Here is a 19,861-nt window from a genome sequence, read left to right on the forward strand (position 1 = left end):
TAGGCTGGCATTACCCTGCTCTGATGATTAGGCCCAAGAGCATCTGCTAACAGTGGTGCTGTTTCTGGAAATTGACTTCTGATGAAAGGATTTGATGGAGGATGATGCAACTTTCGTACAGTGCCAGAAGTATTATAACTTGTAATACAAACTCTTTCTGAAAGAGTCTCATCAAAAGTCTAAATTAGTGTGTACAGTTGTGGATGGGGTGATGGAAGTTACTGGCCCAGCTGAGTTCTATTTCTGTTATTAAAAAAAACGGGAGAAGTGGAAAAAAAATCACCTGGTCTAATTAATCTTGGTTGTGATTGAATCAAGCTGCTGAATCCATCAATCGCTTCAATTAGATTTGACCAGAATAATGGTCTGGGAATTTTTTTTCAGCTTGATAATACCCACAAGACAGCAAAAGTTGTGTAAAGAGAAATGTTCTAGGAACACAACAGCAATTTCATTTTAATGCAGTGGGCATCCCTAATCACAACAACTCAATCTAATCAAGTACCTTTTAGAAAAAATGTAACAAATTAATCAGACTAAAGATTTACCCCCCCACCCCGAAACCTGATGAGTCTCTCTCAGATTTGCACTAATAAAATCGGTACCGCAAGCGAACTAGGATACTTAGCATGATGAGACAGTCGCAAAATCAACGGAATGTTCAAGCAAATTGTAGAAAAAAACCCGATCTAAATCCGTTAAGTAGTTCTCTCATCAAAAGTGGACAGACATACAAACAGGTCTAAAAAACTATAAGAAATTTCATGCTTGAACCACAAAATTTTTAAAACCATTTCTTAGAGAGCACCTATGGGCCAAGAGTAACCTACATTCCAAATTTCAAGTCCCAAGTCCTCATGGTTCGGGAGATTTCGTGATGAGAGAGTCAGTGGTATTTGGCTTTTATATATATATATATATATATATATATATATATAGATATAGATAACTGGCCTGCACCCCACACACTTCACTTAGTGTCGCACTTAAAAAGCACTGAGGATATATACAGTGCATCCGGAAAGTATTCACAGCGCATCACTTTTTCCACATTTTGTTATGTTACAGCCTTATTCCAAAATGGATTAAATTCATTTTTTCCTCAGAATTCTACACACAACACCCCATAATGACAACGTGAAAAAAGTTTTGAGATTTTTGCGAATTTATTAAAAATAAAAAAAATTGAGAAAGCACATGTACATAAGTATTCACAGCCTTTGCCATGAAGCTCAAAATTGAGCTCAGGTGCATCCTGTTTCCCCTGATCATCCTTGAGATGTTTCTGCAGCTTAATTGGAGTCCACCTGTGGTAAATTTAGTTGACTGGACATGATTTGGAAAGGCACACACCTGTCTATATAAGGTCCCACAGTTGACAGTTCATGTCAGAGCACAAACCAAGCATGAAGTCAAAGGAATTGTCTGTAGACCTCCGAGACAGGATTGTCTCAAGGCACAAATCTGGGGAAGGTTACAGAAATATTTCTGCTGCTTTGAAGGTCCCAATGAGCACAGTGGCCTCCATCATCCGTAAGTGGAAGAAGTTCGAAACCACCAGGGCTCTTCCTAGCGCTGGCCGGCCATCTGAACTGAGCGATCGGGGGAGAAGGGCCTTAGTCAGGGAGGTAACCAAGAACCCGATGGTCACTCTGTCAGAGCTCCAGAGGTCCTCTGTGGAGAGAGGAGAACCTTCCAGAAGGACAACCATCTTTGCAGCAATCCACCAATCAGGCCTGTATGGTAGAGTGGCCAGACGGAAGCCACTCCTTAGTAAAAGGCACATGGCAGCCTGCCTGGAGTTTGCCAAAAGGCACCTGAAGGACTCTCAGAGCATGAGAAAGAAAATTCTCTGGTCTGATGAGACAATGATTGAACTCTTTGGTGTGAATGCCAGGCGTCACATTTGGAAGAAACCAGGCACCGCTCATCACCAGGCCAATACCATCCCTACAGTGAAGCATGGTGGTGGCAGCATCATGCTGTGGGGATGTTTTTCAGTGGCAGGGACTGGGAGACTAGTCAGGATAAAGGGAAAGATGACTGCAGCAATGAACAGAGAGATTCTGGATGAAAACCTGCTCCACAGCGCTCTTGACCTCAGACTGGGGCGACGGTTCATCTCTCAGCAGGACAACAACCCTAAGCACACAGCCAAGATATCAAAGGAGTGGCTTCAGGACAACTCTGTGAATGTCCTTGAGTGGCCCAGCCACAGCCCAGACTTGAATTAGATTGAACATCTCTGGAGAGATCTTAAAATGGCTGTGCACCAACGCTTCCCATCCAACCTGATGGAGCTTGAGAGGTGCTGCAAAGAGGAATTGGCGAAACTGGCCAAGGATAGGTGTGCCAAGCTTGTGGCATCATATTCAGCAAGACTTGAGGCTCTAATTGCTACTAAAGGTGCATCAACAAAGTATTGAGCAAAGGCTGTTAATACTTATGTACATGTGATTTCTGTGGTTTTTTTTTATTTTTTATAAATTTGCAAAAACCTCAAGTAAACTTTTTTCACGTTGTCATTATGGGGAGTTGTGTGTAGAATTCTGAGGAAAAAAATGAATTTAATCCATTTTGGAATAAGGCTGTAACATAACAAAATGTGGAAAAAGTGATGCGCTGTGAATACTTTCCGGATGCACTGTATGTGAAAAAAATGAAAGATGTGGACATGCCATTGCCAGTAAAAATGAACACTTCTGTTTTTCAGATGAGTGACCTACAGCTTCCAGGTATCCAGTATGGCTTACACCTCAGCTCAGTTTATTCATCATAGCCCAAGAGTCAATATGTTCACTTATTGTCCTCAAATGTTTTTCTAACTGCAATACATAATTTAATCATCCAAATGAAACATCTACCTGAATCTATGTAAACAAATCTCTAAAGTCTCACAGTTATGGGAACTGAGCAGAGAAAATACAAATTCATCATCTATGCTACGTAAACACCACGTCAAATTACATGACTTTTGCAGTGATTTTCATTCGTAGACTTCGTTTACATAATCATAGCAAGCTCTCATGATTGTCAGGTATAATTCAACACGTCAACAGGCGTTTTAACCCCCCAAAAAATGCTTTTAAAAATGTTCTTCAGAGCCATAGACTTCTGAAAATAATGGCACAGTGTTTTAATGTGAATGGGTGACAAAGGTTTTTATAAATGCTGACCCCCATCATACAGTACTGTGCAAAAGTTTTAGGCAGAAAGCAACAAAGAATGCTTTCAGAAATATAAATGATTGTTTATTGTTATCAATTTACAAAATGCAAAGTGAGCGAACAAAAGAAAAATTAAATCAAATCAATATTTGGTGTTACTACCTTTTGCCTTCAAACCAGCATCAATTCTTATAGATACACTTGCACAAAGTCAGGGATTTTGTAGGATTATAGTCAGGTGTATGATCAACCAATTATACCAAACAGGTGCTAATGATCATCAGTGTCACACGTAGGTTGAAACACCGTCATTAACTGAAACAGAAACAGCTGTGTAGGAGGCTTAAAACTGGGTGAGGAACAGCCAAACACTGCTACCAAGGTGAGGTTGTGGAAGACAGTTTCATGTCATGGCAAGATTGAGCACAGCAACAAGACGCAAGGTAGTTATACTGCATCAGCAAGGTCTCTCCCAGACAAAGATTTCAAAGCAGACTGGGGTTTCAAGATGTGCTGTTCAAGCTCTTTTGAAGAAGCACAAAGAAACGGGCAACATTGAGGATCGTAGATGCAGTGGTCGGCCAAGGAAACAGTACAGCAGATGAAAGACACATCAAGCTTATTACCCTTCGAAATCGGAAGATGTCTAGCAGTGCCATCAGCTCAGAACTGGCAGAAACCAGTGAGACCCAGGTACACCCATCTACTGTACGAAGAAGTCTGGCCAGAAGTGGTCTCCATGGAAGAGTTGCAGCCAAAAAGCCATACCTCCGACGTGGAAACAAGGCCAAGCGACTCAAGTATGCACGAAAACATATGAACTGGAGTGCAGAAAAATGGCAGCAGGTGCTCTGGACTGATGAGTCAAAATTTGAATATTTGACTGTAGCAGAAGGCAGTTTGTTCGTCAAAGGGCTGGAGAGCGGTACAATAATGAGTGTCTGCAGGCAACAGTGAAGCATGGTGGATGTTCCTTGAACGTTTGGGGCTGCATTTCTGCAAATGGAGTTGGAGATTTGGTCAGGATTAATGGTGTTCTCAATGTTGAGAAATACAGGCAGATACTTATCCATCATGCAATACCATCAGGGAGGCATATGATTGGCCCCAAATTTATTCTGCAGCAGGACAATGACCCCAAACATACAGCCAAAGTCATTAAGAACTATCTTCAGCCTAAAGAAGAACAAGAAGTCCTGGAAGTGATGGTGTGGCCCCCACAGATCTGAGGTTAGTTTTCCAAGATGTTTGGAACAACCTATCAGCCAAGTTCCTTCAAAAACTGTGTGCAAGTGTACCTAGAAGTTTTGAAGGCAATGGATGGTCACACCAAATATTGATTTGATTTAGATTTCTCTTTTGTTCATTCACTGCATTTTGTTGATTGATGAAAATAAATGATTAACACTTCCATTTTTGAAAGCATTCTTTGTTTACAGCATTTTTTCACACCTGCCTAAAACTTTTGCACAGTACTGTACTCAGATTGGTTTGTGTTTATTAGATCACAATTCCCTGATTGGATCCTGCTTATTACAACAACTCAGTCCCATTGGTCACCCTTCAGAAGGAAAAAAAGAAAAAAAATACTCCAACATAGCAGGCATGTGCAAATGGTGAATTATTACCTATTGCTACAATTGTCATTCAATAAGGAGGCATGCTTTACACAACAAAATTAATAACAAGGTGCTTAAAGTGGGTGGGTGTAGAATGCAGCCGAGCTCAGATGTATACAGGACAGAGACAAAAGAGCACAATACAGTAACACAATGATTCAGACATGCAAATGTATGCATTTATTTATTTATTGAGTTAGTTTTACAACTGTGATCAGTGCATTACTGTGATACAGGGGAAATTCGCTGCACCTCCTTAAAAAATGCCTTTTTCTATGCTGTAAATGCAAGTGGCTAGTTTTGAAAGCGCATTAAGCACATGGGAATTGGATTTCACAAGCCTCCAAGTTTTTCACTAAACTCTCCCATCACAGAGTTTTCCACGAATGCATGCATGCCCAGCAAACATCAATGTTATACGTCTTTTCAGTTGTTTTAGCAGGAGCAGAGATATATTTGTAAACAATGCAGAAACTTTAGTGTGGATGGAGAGTATTTTCATTTAAAAACTCATTTTAAAATGAAAACATAATAGTATGGACAAAGTCTCAGGGGCGGAGTGGTGGCTCTGAGGCTAAGGATCTGCGCTGGTATCCAGAAGGTTGCCGGTTCGAATCCCCGTCACTGCCAAAAGAGATCCTACTCTGCTGGGCCCTTGAGCAAGACCCTTAACCTGTAATTGCTCCAGGGGTGCTGTACAATGGCTGACCCTGCGCTCTAACCCCAAGGGGTATGCGAAAACTAACAAATTTCTAATACGAGAAATCGTATAAGACGAAATAAAGAACAAACAGGTGTGATTTTATCTTAAATAGTAGCAGTGGGCTTGTGTGAATGTGAGAGCTGTCAACCAATGAGAGCTCAGCTGGAAGTACACTGCAAATGATGCAGCTACAAGGCGCAAGAAGCACAGCTGCTTTGGACTTGACAAACAGAGAGATGTTGCATGTTTTATGTGCCATGACAGAATGGGGAAAAAAGAAAGGACAGAGTGTGCAGCTGAACTCACTGCAGTTGGAAAGCGTTTGGACAGCACCAGCATGGTGAGGCTGCATATTATTGGCTGACAGAAAAAAATCTGGTGAGCTTGCAATACTTTTGAGATGTAAAACTGTGTGGTAAAGTTGTTATGCAGTCATTTAATTCAATAGACCCTGAAATTTCTACCTATGTAATAGAAAATGCTAAGGCTACAAGATCAGCAACTGAAGTTGTTAAGTTTGACATCCCCTTCGATTAAAAGTCATGCAGTAGGACATTGGCTTAAGAATAGCAACATGCAGCGACATTTCACAAGACACTGAGTTTCACACTGAAGTCACTCTCGAGTCCAGTCAGGGTTCATTAGCATGCCACTATAAATAGAATCTGGAAGGAGGTGAAGAGTTGTCCTTTATGGCAAAGACATGCACTGTGATGGTTTACAATTCTTGATATATTTGAATTCAAACACCCAGAGTATAAGATAGTCAAGATCACAAACATCTGCTTCATGGTTTAAAAAAAAATGGCTGAAGTAAGGAGCAAAGGATTAGTACATATTACAGATCTTCTGAAATTTAAAAACCACTCAAGCACAAGAACCCTTTTCACACATTCAAGATACAGTATGCCAGTAAATTCCCAGGTCGAATGCAATGTGTAAACAAAGCTGGACCAGGAATCCCAGGAAAATTGACCTGGTAATTTTCCAGGTGGTGACCTTGTGTATTTCCCAGGAATTTCCTTGATTGATTTAAGTGTAAACAAAGCCAGAAAACTGCAAAATTTTACAGCACCCCCTTTTAAAAGGGATAATGTTCATGTGTGTGAACCAATCAAATGAGATGTGGGTGATGATGGATGGAAAGTGTTACTCGATTGTTCAGCAGAGGTTTAATTTTTTGTTAAAATCGCTTTTTGAAAAGTGTCTAAATTTTAAAACAGAAAAGCTCTTCTCCATCAAAGCGAAAGTGAACTCTGTTAGCTGCCTCTCATTTTACATAGGCCTATCAGCTTCTGTTACAGATGCAATTTCCCAACAGAGAAAGAGGCAGTGTGTTTTTGAAGCTGCAAAACCATGGGAAGCAGCAGTGCACTGTGCAAGTTTCTTGGAAACTCATATTGGTGCAGCTTTGTGCAACAGTAAAAACAGAGTCACATACATTCATGGTACTTCATATTTAACTACGTTTTTCAATTTCCAATCTGTATTGTTGTTTAATATTTATCTACTTGATACATTTTAGGGATTCAAATGCACTACACAAAGAAAAAAAATAAATACAGTTCCGTCAACACTTGACCACTGCAGCTCATCGTTGTATTTTCTTTTAGATGAATACCTGAAATTACCATGTTTCCCTGGTATGTGTGGACAAGTCACTTCCAGGAAATTTCTAGGATGGTAAACCAAATATCTTCCAGGATAGCATATGTGAAAAGGGCAAAGACGTACTGTCCAAAGACAAGCAGTGGTGGCAGGAAACGTGACTTTCAATGCTCCTACCCAGCAATTACCTCTAATGATATGGTGCAGCCTTTCATTGACGATAAACAATAATTGCGTTTCTTAAGGTTTTAGCTACATAGAACTCAGAAATTAGCTAATGGCTGATGCCTAGGTACATCATGTGCAAACCACATTAGATTAACTCATGGACTCATGGTTACTTTTAGACACATATACTACCAGCTGTACCTTCACATGCCATGTTTATGAGCTGTGTGGAAATACAATATTTCCAATGGGAAATTTTGTGTGAATTCCCTTTGAAGAGGTAGCTCCCAGAAGAATAATTTAGAGCAAACAATGTGACCACCCAAATTAGACAAAGGCATGATGCAATATTGACCTCTTGCCTTATTCAATAAAATAAAATAAAAAATAATAACCAATAAGTGACCGAAAGAACGAGATCGCGAATACAAGCGGCTGAAATGAGTTTCCTCCGCAGGGTGTCTGGGCTTTCCCTTAAAGATAGGGTGAGAAGCTCAGTCATCCGGGAGGGGCTCAGAGTAGAGCCACTGCTCCTCCGCATCAAGAGGAGTCAGATGAGGTGGCTTGGGCATCTGATCAGGATGACTCTGGACGCCTCCCTGGTGAGGTGTTCCGGGCACGTCTAACTGGAAGGAGGCCCCGGGGAAGACCCAGGGCACGCTGGAGGGACTATGTCTCTCGGCTGGCCTGGGAACGCCTTGGGATTCTCCCGGAAGAGCTAGAAGAAGTGGCCGGGGAGAGGGAAGTCTGGGCATCTCTGCTCAAGCTGCTGCCCCCGCGACCCGACCTCGGATAAGCGGAAGAGGATGGATGGATGGATAACCAGGTCAGTCAGAAATGGTAGTATTCTAGTCATATTGTATTGGGAGAAATGCACTTCATTGGAACATTTAGACTACAGATGCGTTTAACACATTTCTTCTGTACTGGCACTTGTAGCAATACTCAGATTTATCAGCCGATTTGTTAACATTCTCAAAACTTGCATAATTCAATTCAGGCTTTCTAGCAAGTAAAAGTCTACACATGCAATAACTGCTGCATGGTGGAAACCAACCCCACACAACATACCAATTGAGTAACATAAAAAGCAATAATTTATGAAAAGCAGAATGTCTCGGGACTTATTCCAGTTTCAAGTAAGTGATATCAGGAACAATGGAAATTGATGAATAAAAGCAAATCCAAATTTTTTTAATTAGAAAGAAAATCATTTAAATTATAATTTCAAGCAGGCATCATAGTGACGCAGTGGCTAGTCCTACTATATTCCAGCTCCACAATCCAGTTCAAATCAGTTGTCAGCTACTACCTCTATGGAATGTACATATTTTCTGCCTTGTTTCCACGAGGCTTTACCCCCCAAATTATCCCAATTGATTCTGTTAACTGGTGTCTCAGTATAACTAAGCTAAACTTTAATGGGTGTGCACCACATTCTAAGTTGAATGTGGTGTTCCGCACATTGCCGAGATGCACATTGACCCTGAACTGGAGAATTGGATCAGAGAGCAAAAGGATGGATGGATTACTCTGCAGTATAAAATTTGTACACAGCTCTCTAACCCAAAAGACGTATTTCAGCAGCAACACATTAACAGGGGGGATAAGCTTGTTGTTCTTCTACTCCTGCTATCAGTTCTGTCAAAGCGCAGTAGTTTGGCTGCTCATGTGAAACTTTGTGTATGTAGGCTTTCTTTAAATAAAATAACTAAACTTTATATTACACTGTGCACTCTGTATGCACTGTACTCTGTGTTCTAAAGTTTAGGTTGTCCTAAACTAATCAATTAACAGTTTATAAACTTGGGCCCTACCCACACTACTACATTGTCAATTACTGTATAAACACGCTTGTGCTTATTTCCTGGCCCTTCCCTGATTGGTTACCTATCACGGATGAAAAAAAATTTCTAAAAGAGCGGGCATAGAGGAGTTGCTTTCCATGGCGCTTATTGTGCTGCTTACATGTATAAATCTAAATTGCATTTTGTAAAGTTAGATTGCTGTGTAAATGTGTAAAAGGCAAACTACTGTATTTACCGGTCGTTACATCCATCCATCCATCCATTGTCTCCTGCTTATCCGAGGTCGGGTCGCGGGGGCAGCAGCTTGAGCAGAGATGCCCAGACTTCCCTCTCCCCGGCCACTTCTTCTAGCTCTTCCGGGGGAATCCCAAGGCGTTCCCAGGCCAGCCGAGAGACATAGTCCCTCCAGCGTGTCCTGGGTCTTCCCCGGTGCCTCCTCCCGGTTGGACGTGCCCGGAACACCTCCCCAGGGAGGCGTCCAGGAGGCATCCTGATCAGATGCCCGAGCCACCTCATCTGACTCCTCTCGATGCGGAGGAGCAGCGGCTCTACTCTGAGCCCCTCCCGGATGACTGAGCTTCTCACCCTATCTTTAAGGGAGAGCCCAGACACCCTGCGGAGGAAACTCATTTCAGCCGCTTGTATTCGCGATCTCGTTCTTTCGGTCACTACCCATAGCTCATGACCATAGGTGAGGGTAAGAACATAGATCGACCGCTAAATTGAGAGCTTTGCCTTATGGCTCAGCTCCTTTTTCACCACGACAGACCGATGCAGAGCCCACATCACTGCGGATGCCGCACCGATCCGCCTGTCGATCTCACGCTCCATTCTTCCCTCACTCGTGAACAAGACCCCGAGATACTTGAACTCCTCCACTTGAGGCAGGATCTCGCTCCCAACCCTGAGAGGGCACTCCACCCTTCTCCGGCTGATGACCATGGTCTCGGATTTGGAGGTGCTGATTCCCATCCCAGCCGCTTCACACTCGGCTGCGAACCGATCCAGAGAGAGCTGAAGATCACGGCCTGATGAAGCAAACAGGACAATATCATCTGCAAAAAGCAGTGACCCAATCCTGAGTCCACCAAACCGGACCCCCTCAACACCCTGGCTGCGCCTAGAAATTCTGTCCATAAAAGTTATGAACAGAATCGGTGACAAAGGGCAGCCCTGGCGGAGTCCAACTCTCACTGGAAACGGGTTCGACTTACTGCCGGCAATGCGGACCAAGCTCTGACACCGGTTGTACAGGGACCGAACCGCCCTTATCAGGGGGTCCGGTACTCCATACTCCCGGAGCACCCCCCACAGGATCCCCCGAGGAACACGGTCGAACGCCTTTTCCAAGTTCACAAAACACATGCATACTGTCACCAATTCAATTCCGAGAATCTTATGTCACACATTCCTCTTAGGTACACCAAAAATGTACACTCCTCCCCTTACTTCTTTTTATCTTTAGAGATGCACCTTGCTAATTGTTTTTTTTTTTTTTCTTTCTTCTTCCTCCCTTTAAACATCTGTGGGGGGGGGAGGGGGAAGTGGGGGGGGTTTAAAGTCACATAAAGGTTAGTGAAACCATTGCTCTTACTCACTCTGTGTTTCTTGGGCCCCTCCGATTCCCTTTGATAATGCTCAGTTTTATTTTAGTATGTGGAAATCCCCATTCCATCTACATTTTAAGGATTTCTGTTTGAGAAGTATGGAGATAGACAATGTATGTCAAACAATGTGAAAGATAAGAACAAGATAAAGCATTCAGATTAAAACAGGTCAGTACAAAAGGCAAGGGCTACAATAGTCTATTGTGTATGAGATTTGGTCTATGGAGGGAACACACTTAAAGCAAAACGTCATTCGCATGCAATGAAAACTCAAACACTGATTATCCTTACTGAAACTCCCAAACTATGCTGTATTCTGCTGGTTAACACCAGCTCAGGGGATGTCAAACACCTGGATAAACTGATCAAGGAGGACAGCAACTTCTGAGGGCTATCCCTGAACTCTAAGCAGACAACAGGAGAAAAGGGAAAAATAGTGAAAGTTATCATATCTAAATGTTGCCCATCTTCTCCATTATTCCCTGTCATGAAGGACATTTAGCTAATTTTATGCTCAAAGGGCTATTAGGAGATTTTTTTTACCCACAGACTGTATAATGCCATCCGACCTACCATGCTGGTCTTCACTCTAGCCACTTATCAGATACACACTGACATAGGGACTAATATATCTATATTATTTTACTATTTTTACACTGTGTTTATAGGTCAGTGTCTTGCATTTAAGTAACAGTTTGCATTTCCTTTTTTCTGTTTTTTTAATATTTTCCATTGCCAGTGGGAAAAATAAATGTTCCTTTCAAGAATAATAAAGTACTAATTTATCAAGCTATCTATATAAAATGCCACTACAAAAAAAAGATGCCCAACACAAGCATTTTTGCAGATGTGATCTTTGCTATTGGGGAATCCTTAAACATTCGTTAACACTTACGCCAATGTCATGTTATGCGACCTCTATTTGTGGGGTATGTCAGATCTGACGAGTGCAATCACTGATCTCATCGCTAGACCATGTCAGTTTGCATGACTGGAAATTACTGCCCATGTCACATTTCCCAGCTGAGTTGCCAACTGTCCAGCGCAGCCACCTCTATTTGTAACAGTCAATAGCACACTGCCTGATGGACACGCTGCTGTATGAAGGGTTAACCGGTACTGCAAGTTCAATTGCAATCGCTGTGCTTTTCTCTTTTCCATTCTGTTTTAATATGTAAAACATGAGACATTTGAAAGATGAGTCTTTCTACTGTTTATGAGGTTCAAAACAAGTGTGTGTTCATTATTACTCATCGCTACATTCTATGCATTGTACTGATGACAGAAAGAGGTCAGAACAAGCCCAGTTTTGGTCCATTTGTATACTAACATTGCACCAGCTTCTGCATACTCTGGCTTCTACCATCTTGGCATTTCCCAACATTTTCTGCTTCTGTTATTCATCCAGATGTGGTGCATCCATGCTATGCTAAAGCTTTTTTTCCCCATCTCAGTGGAAGATGTTGTTTATTCACATTTTATAATAAACCTTTTTATCAAAAGGAAAAGTTGGGAACTTGGGTACATTTTATAGGGTTCATTTACTCAGCTAGTAGTACTAGGGTGTTGTACCGTGTTAGCCATTATGAATGTAGAGAATAAAAGGTGTCATTTTGCTTGGCTTTTCTCAGCTAGTAGTAAAATTTGTATAATCCATCTATCCAACCATCCATTTTGAAGCATGTTTAATCAAGACTGGTGTAACAGGGTGGGAACTATCCTAACAACCTTAGTTTGGTATGACTGCGGCTTTTTCCCTAACTAACAAATACCACTTTACCCCAAGAATCCAGTCTTTTGGATATGGGAGGGAAAACAGGGGTACTTGGAGGAAAAACTTGCATAGACAATTGGGAGAATTGCAGACTCCACACAGACACCACTTAGGTTGTGATTCAAACCCAGGTGGGATGCAGTAGCAGTAAACACTGCATGGCTTGTACCCATTGCAATGTGTATAGTACATGGGTTATATTCTTTTTTCATAAAATACACTATGCAATAGCCAGAAGGAAAACATTTTTCCCCATATACTACAATGATCACATGCACTCAGAATAGCTGATATTAATTCTTTAACAATAATTCACAACCTTTCAACCCGTGAATGCAGTCAATCAAGTGTGTCCTTCCCTCTCCTTTCTAGAGGAGCTGAGTGCTTCATGTTGCACATTTTTGCTAGCCCTTTATAGCTGTACTACCTGTGTTATCCATCTAAGATGGGTTGAAATCTAAATCCACGTAAACCTCAGAGTTAACATTTGCTCTGTCCCATCTTTTGGAATGTACTTTGCAATGCATTTAGTAATATTGTATTTGAAATTCCAACAAATGGCACATCACAAATATTTGTAGTAATAAAAGGCACTGCTACGAATGTTTGTGATACACTGCCTACTGGAATGACAGATGCAAAACATGTGTCTCTGTAATACACAATTTGGCATGGGATTTGTAAAAGCAATGTCAAGGTTTGAGATGCGCTATCTGTTGCAATTACAAATGCAATGCATTTTAATGCAATATTTGTAATGCACCATCTGTTGGAATAACAGACACATAGCATCCAGACAAACACACAGATACACAGACATTTATCCTTTTATTAAGGTGGATGATTCTTCATGACATGATGAAGATAGAAACTATGCATTGACAGATTCTACTTGGGCAGATCACTAAAAGGCTTAGGTAGTAAGCTGTAAATACAACATTTTAAATGACAACATAAAAAGTGGTTCCTACCGCTGATACTTTGCCAATGACGTCTCCAATGACTGCCAGCCCTTGTGCAAATGTCCGGGCGGCCACAAAAGCCCGCGTGACTTGCAGCTTTAGTTTGCGTGGTACATCCCCAAAGGGTTTCAGCTGCTCAGTGTGCTTGCTGACACACTCTAAGTATTCTTCAGAGAAATGGTACTGAACATTCACCAGTACAAACATTCGTTCCAGCAGGCCAGCCCAGAAATCGGCGAGCATTGCCTCCAAATTGACCCCTCCTTGCACATAGTAGTTCTTGAGATCAAGGAAAAATTTCTTAAAGAGCTCAGAGTTCTGCATGTACATCACTCCGTAGGTTCGGGTGAACATGTCATTGAGAGATTTCTCTGCATTGTCCAGCAACTCCTTGAAGAATTCTGCAGAAGGAAAAAAATATATATGTATTTAATTATTTCATCAGCATATGAAAAACTGAAATAAACAGATGAATGAGGAGTTTCAAATTGTTTAACAAACAGCATTATACTCAAAGATGTGCAGGCTAGATTAACTTGTGATTCCAATTTGGCCCTGTGGAAGTGAGCATTGCGATGGTCTAACTCCCAATCCAGGTTTGATTCCAGCCACTATGACCCTGATTTGGAATTAGGTAGGCCTGAGTAAGTTATGTTCCTTTTGCTCGTACAGGAAACTTAAAGATGAAAATGTCAGTCATGAAAGTTTGTGTGAAAGGACAAATTGTTTTTTTTTTTTTGCTTTTAAATAATGTTATCATAACCAAAGCATCACAAGATATCATACCGGTCACTGTTGGCAATATTGAAATGTGGAGTATCTGAAAAACACTAAAAACACAAACTTGCTTTGAAAACAATAAAATGGACACTTTAATGATCACGCAGTCTGTCTATCAGTCCTAACTTCTGTTAGACTAACTGGCAACTTTAAATTGGTGCAGGATGAGTAGACAGACATCTTGAAAATGTTAGTTTCTTCCCCCTACCTGTAAAAGAAGGCTTCGGCTCTAAACCCAATCCTCAGTTGTTAAGAGGGATCAAAAATGGATAGATACAGCAAGATGACAGTAGTTCAGACAGACCACACATATATAAAAGAGGGATGCTGTTGAGCCATTTTAAAATAACTACAGTATGGAAGCTATGTAAAACTAGACCCAAAAGCCAAATATGCTGGCACCTCTGGTTAGTGACTGCTTTAAGAACCAAGTCCCAATGTTTCTAATTAAAAAGGAAATTTCATAAAGACAGATCAGAGCATCTGAATAAGGGTGCTCCGGTCTAAAAATGGACTATGTGATGGTGATCAAGGCAGATGGGGTTCAGTTGCACATCACAGGAATACTTGCACATACTGCACTCCCCTTATTTTATTAGTTTGACAATCAGAAAAAATTGTCAAACTCTTCAGAGTTTTGGCAAAATCTCTCTGAAACTATAGCTTATGTATCCTAGTGGTTGAGCTGAACAGGAAACCATAAGAATGTTGGTTTTGTCCAAAAAAAGAGTAACTAATCTTACAAATGTTACTTAACCCCATCATACTTTAACCATGTAAATAAGTAAATCTACAAACTGCACTTTTTACCTGAAAATACTTTGCCATGTAAAGGTATATGACTGTAAGGAAGGACTGCTTTGATTTTAAGCAAGATGCCTATTAAAAGACATGGACAAGTATCTACAACATTTATTTCTATAGCACATTTTCATATAAATAATGTAGCTCAAATACTAATTATATCTCACTCTTAATGTCAATGTCCCTGAAAGGATTCTGTTTGCTGGCGAAAAGAAATCCAAATTGTATGTTTTCTCTGTTTTTGTGAAAAGCATTCTTGCATTAAATTAGTAATCAACATGTTTTACAAATGGAAGAGGTGCATTCTTTCCAGAATAAAAGGGTTGAAGGCCTGGCTTGCTACGGCAACGCCTCTTGGACCGCACACATTAAAGAGTGGTCTTTCCTCCTGCAGCCTCTAGCTTCCCCTTTTTCCAACAAAGTTGTATAGTTCACATGGCAGCCCATACAACTCAAATGCTCCAACTTAATGTAGCAGGCCTGGCTAACATCAAGGAATGCTGAAGCCAAACCCCAACTCACCCATCCATCCCCCTCGGTTTCTAAACACAACCCCAAGGAATTTAAAATGGGATTATTAAAGAAAACCAGAGTCTTGGTTTGTAGCCTCTGACCTGCAAATTCCATCCCCCTTTTCTTTCTCTGCTCACCCCAGACAGCTAGAGGCAGGCACTCTGTTCGACAGACAAGGAACAAAGCGACCTAATCCTCAGGAATGTCTACAGTGCCCGCTCCTCTTATCATAATCTGGGAAGCAAGTGCATAGAATTTTTCTCTGGGGTTTTTTTCCCCCCACCATTTTTCCACTCATGTCTCTCACTACAGGAAAAAAAAAATCTAAAATTGCATAAAAATAAAAATAAATAATTAAAAACATGGCAGCAGTGGTGAGTAAGCACTGAAGCATTTGAAGATTGAATACATTTTGAACATTTAATCCTCAAAAATCCAACATGACGAAGCCAAGCATGAGGCACTCAAATGCTGTCTTCTTTTAACTTTGAAGCATCAAACTTTGCCGACTATCAAAAATTTGGGGAAGCAATCCATGAGAAAGCAATGCACTGGTGGGAGGGAGATGACACTGACATGCAGTGAGCCTGCTATAAGTGGGATGGTTTCTCCAAGACACAAGAGCAGACAGCAGGCCTCCCAAAGCGCGGTCGCGTGGAAGGGGCTTTCAGTGAGAGTACAACTCACTGAGGATTTCCTCCTCTCAGCGGCTGTGGAAAAGCCAATTAGCACTTCCGAGGCCGCTTAAGCCTTCAGTGTTTTATGGTGGAGCTCTGCAGGATGAAGGAACAAACAGCAGGCAGTGGGGAGCAGGACCCCTGGATCTTTCAGACACCTCGGCAGGCGTGATCTCTCTGGGAGGAAGAACTTTGGATAGGCTTGTACTTCTCTTTACTTGCACACTAATGCATACAAAAAAAAAAACAAACCTGACCTCCAAAACTAAGGCTTATGAATGGCTTTGATTGTCTCATTTAAAATTAAATTAGTAAATAAAGGATTTAAAAAAATCCTATTAGGCAGAGTTTTAAAGTAAAACGTGGAAGCTGAGTTTATAACAGTTTGCTTCTGAACTGCTGACTAGACCAATTCCCTTTGTACTTTTTACAATTGGGAACTGATTAGTTACATTTTACAGACAATTTGGGGTGGTGGATTCTTCCCAGTTCATCCAAATGTGCATCATCTGCAGAAAATAAGACACATGGGCCCTTCAATCACTGCCACATATACTGCAATGCTATTTGAGAGCTGGAAGCAATGAAAAAGATCCTCCCTCAAATGTAGAAAGAAAGGCAGATGCTCATCATTTAAATGTGTTTTTAGGTGGGAAGAAAGGAGGTACAATATGGAAAGAAAAGAAATACCAAGTGAACAAACCATTTGGATTACAAATGAAAAAACCCTCAATGTAAACCTCTCTTTTGACTTTTCTTTGGAATTCTAACTTTTCTCTTTTTCTTGTTTCACCCTTTCACATACATGTGTGCCGTAACACAGTTAACAGGCTTTGAATAAAGAGGCATTACTGCACAGTGGCTCATGCTGCTGGCCATTTTATCATGTGGAGTTGTCAATTCTCATCCAGTTCCCTTCCAGGGCCTAGAAAGGTGTCTGACAAGCCATGCACTAGTTTAAAAAGGCAAGATTTATTAACCAGATGGCAGTATTTTTCTAGCCCGAAAAAATAATACCTTTTCCCACCATATCCAGAGTACTGAACAGAAAACTCTTTTTGAATGACTTTCTTTTTCAATGTGATAAATGCATTATTTATGTTTACAACTACTAAAATTACTTTTGGAAACAAACAAAATGTGTAATTCAAGGCCAGAATGTATATGCAGAGCAAGAAGTATTTGGTAATTTCATTTTGGTTTTACAGGTGTTTTAGTTTACAAGAATACATTAAGTCTGACTTATATAAATAACAGCAAATGTAATGTCAATGATCTCCACGGGAGATGGACTGTGCAATCTGCATAGGTCAAAGTTCCATCTTAGCCCTAGATGGAATAGCTTAAGTTACCACTGGAAGAAATGTTTTGTGAGAAGAGTTTACTATTTTATTTGATGTCTTTATATAGCAACCAGTGTCCCAAGACATCTTATAGTACAGAGCAATCATGTCATCATTTCTACGATATGCAGATACTTGGAGAGAGTAGTGAGTATGATTTAAAACTAAATATATTTTGTGTTATTTTCATGTTTTCCATGGATGGAGTGCTACCCTAGAATCCCCTCTAGATGCGTGAGGTCTGGAAGCATTATTTTAAACTGTAGTTTAAGAAGCAGGTAAGAAACAGTAACAAAGACCAACTGACCAGAAACTGTTTTATTATTAAACACTGTAGGCCCCCTCTTCAGGTGCCACTGGGATTCAAACAGGACAATAACAAGATTCTCAATGGTGAATGACAAGAGTTTTTACATATAAAGCTTCGAAAGCCAACAGGCCAATCATACTATCTTTTCAATTTGTTCAGAAATCACTTCATTAATAAAGAGCTTGTAGTGGGCTACTTCTGTTAAAAAAGGACCTTGCTTTATCAGTCCCTTTCCATATATACCATATTGTACATACAGTTGCTTGATTTGCAAGGAAAACCAATTAAACTCTGCTAAACTGCTTCAGGCTCAGACAGCTCTAAAGTACTATGTTATTATTTATAAATTCAGAGAAGTTTGTGAAACAAAGCGGCACAAACAAACAGTTTTATATCACACCTCTTATCAGCATTGTGGTGCCATCTTACTTATTAAGAAGTGTGTTATCTGATTAGATGCCATCACCTGAAAATACATTATCAAATGTTTATATCATCATACATTATCAAAGCACTGTGTCCTTCTAGTCCAAGAACTTGCAGAAATGGCAGCATAAATATCAGAGGAGAAGGCACTGGTTTTCTCAATTTTTTTGAATCTATAATAATAAAAGGCAAAGCCCTCACTGACTGATTCACTCACTCACTGACTGACTGACTCACTCATCACTAATTCTCCAACTTCCCGTGTAGGTGGAAGGCTGAAATTTGGCAGGCTCATTCCTTACAGCTTACTTACAAAAGTTAGGCAGGTTTCATTTCGAAATTCAACGCGTAATGGTCATAACTGGAACCTCTTTTTTCACAATATACTGTAATGGACGGCAGCTCGATGGCCGTGGGAGGAGGAGTTGAGTGTCACGTCATCACGCCTCCCACATAATCACGTGAAAAGACTGAACGCAGTAGGGACAAATGAAGGAGGAGCTGCAAACAGCGAAGAACAAAAAATTCATTAAACAATTGAGAAGGGAGCGAGTGAAGCATACAAGCATGTTCATAAGGGAAACAAAGCACGGTGTAAAACGTAAGTTTAAATTAAGTTTATAGAAACGCTCCCGCTGCGGATTGCAATAACGTGAAAAGACTGTGAATGCAGTAGGGACAAATGAAGGAGGAGCCGCAAACAGCGAAGAACAAAAAATTCATTAAACAATTGAGAAGGGAGCGAGTGAAGCATACAAGCATGTTCATAAGGGAAACAAAGCACGGTGTAAAACGTAAGTTTATATTAAGTTTATAGAAACACTCCCGCTGCGGATTGCAATAACATATTCGCGAGATAAAAGTTTAATGAGAAGACACGAGGTATAAACGAACCATACGCTGTAGCGCAACGTTAGGGGCAACAGTTTCAACCATTCTATGATCTGCTTCTCGCAACTGAAAGACGGCACATGGCGGATGTTAGCCCACTTGCTGACCGCAACGTTAGGGGCTTCAACTCTGGCGCTGACGATATTTGATTCTCGAGAGGGGATGCAGTGAGTGTGTATGCCTGATGAGCCCAGAATTAAGGAGAAACACGTGTCGCATACTCTTTGCATTATTTGAAAGTAAACTATTAAAACCATTCTATGATCAGCTTCTGGGAACAGAAAGAGGGCACGTGGCGGATGTAAGGCGACTTCCTGACCAACCACAAGCGTAACCTGGCAGGTAACCATCCATACAGTCAGATTGTGATTCAGAAAACGAATGCCATGAATTTAATTACCACGATCTACATACTGTCAAATAAACGAAACACACGCCGTAGCGGGACAGCTGTGAAAAGCGAGGTTCACAAAAAAACAGATCCTTAACAAATTGTTATTGGTATATTTTCGATCCGTTTAAAAAGGTTTTATTTTCTTCTTAAAAAATTAAAAGCAGTACTTTGCCGCAACGAAGCGCGAGAATTTGGCTATATATATCTGCTTCTCACAATTAAAAGAGGGCACGTGGCGGATTTTAGACGACTTCATGACCAAACATAAGTGTTACTTGCCAGGTAGGGTTACCACTTTTAATACAAA

The 19,861-nt window shown here is 40.8% G+C and overlaps 1 protein-coding gene across 1 annotated transcript in view; it reads right to left on the bottom strand.

The window, feature by feature from the left end:
- The window catches only part of gpc4 (glypican 4), a 70,512-nt gene that overhangs the window by 11,233 nt on the left and 39,418 nt on the right, over positions 1-19,861 (bottom strand). The window contains exon 3 of the mRNA XM_028815764.2: positions 13,426-13,817. Coding sequence (XP_028671597.2) covers positions 13,426-13,817 — 392 coding nt within the window. The remainder of the gene's footprint in view (positions 1-13,425; positions 13,818-19,861) is intronic.

The sequence above is a fragment of the Erpetoichthys calabaricus genome, chromosome 12 (genome assembly GCF_900747795.2).
Source record: "Erpetoichthys calabaricus chromosome 12, fErpCal1.3, whole genome shotgun sequence".
Taxonomy (NCBI): Eukaryota; Metazoa; Chordata; class Cladistia; order Polypteriformes; family Polypteridae; genus Erpetoichthys; species Erpetoichthys calabaricus.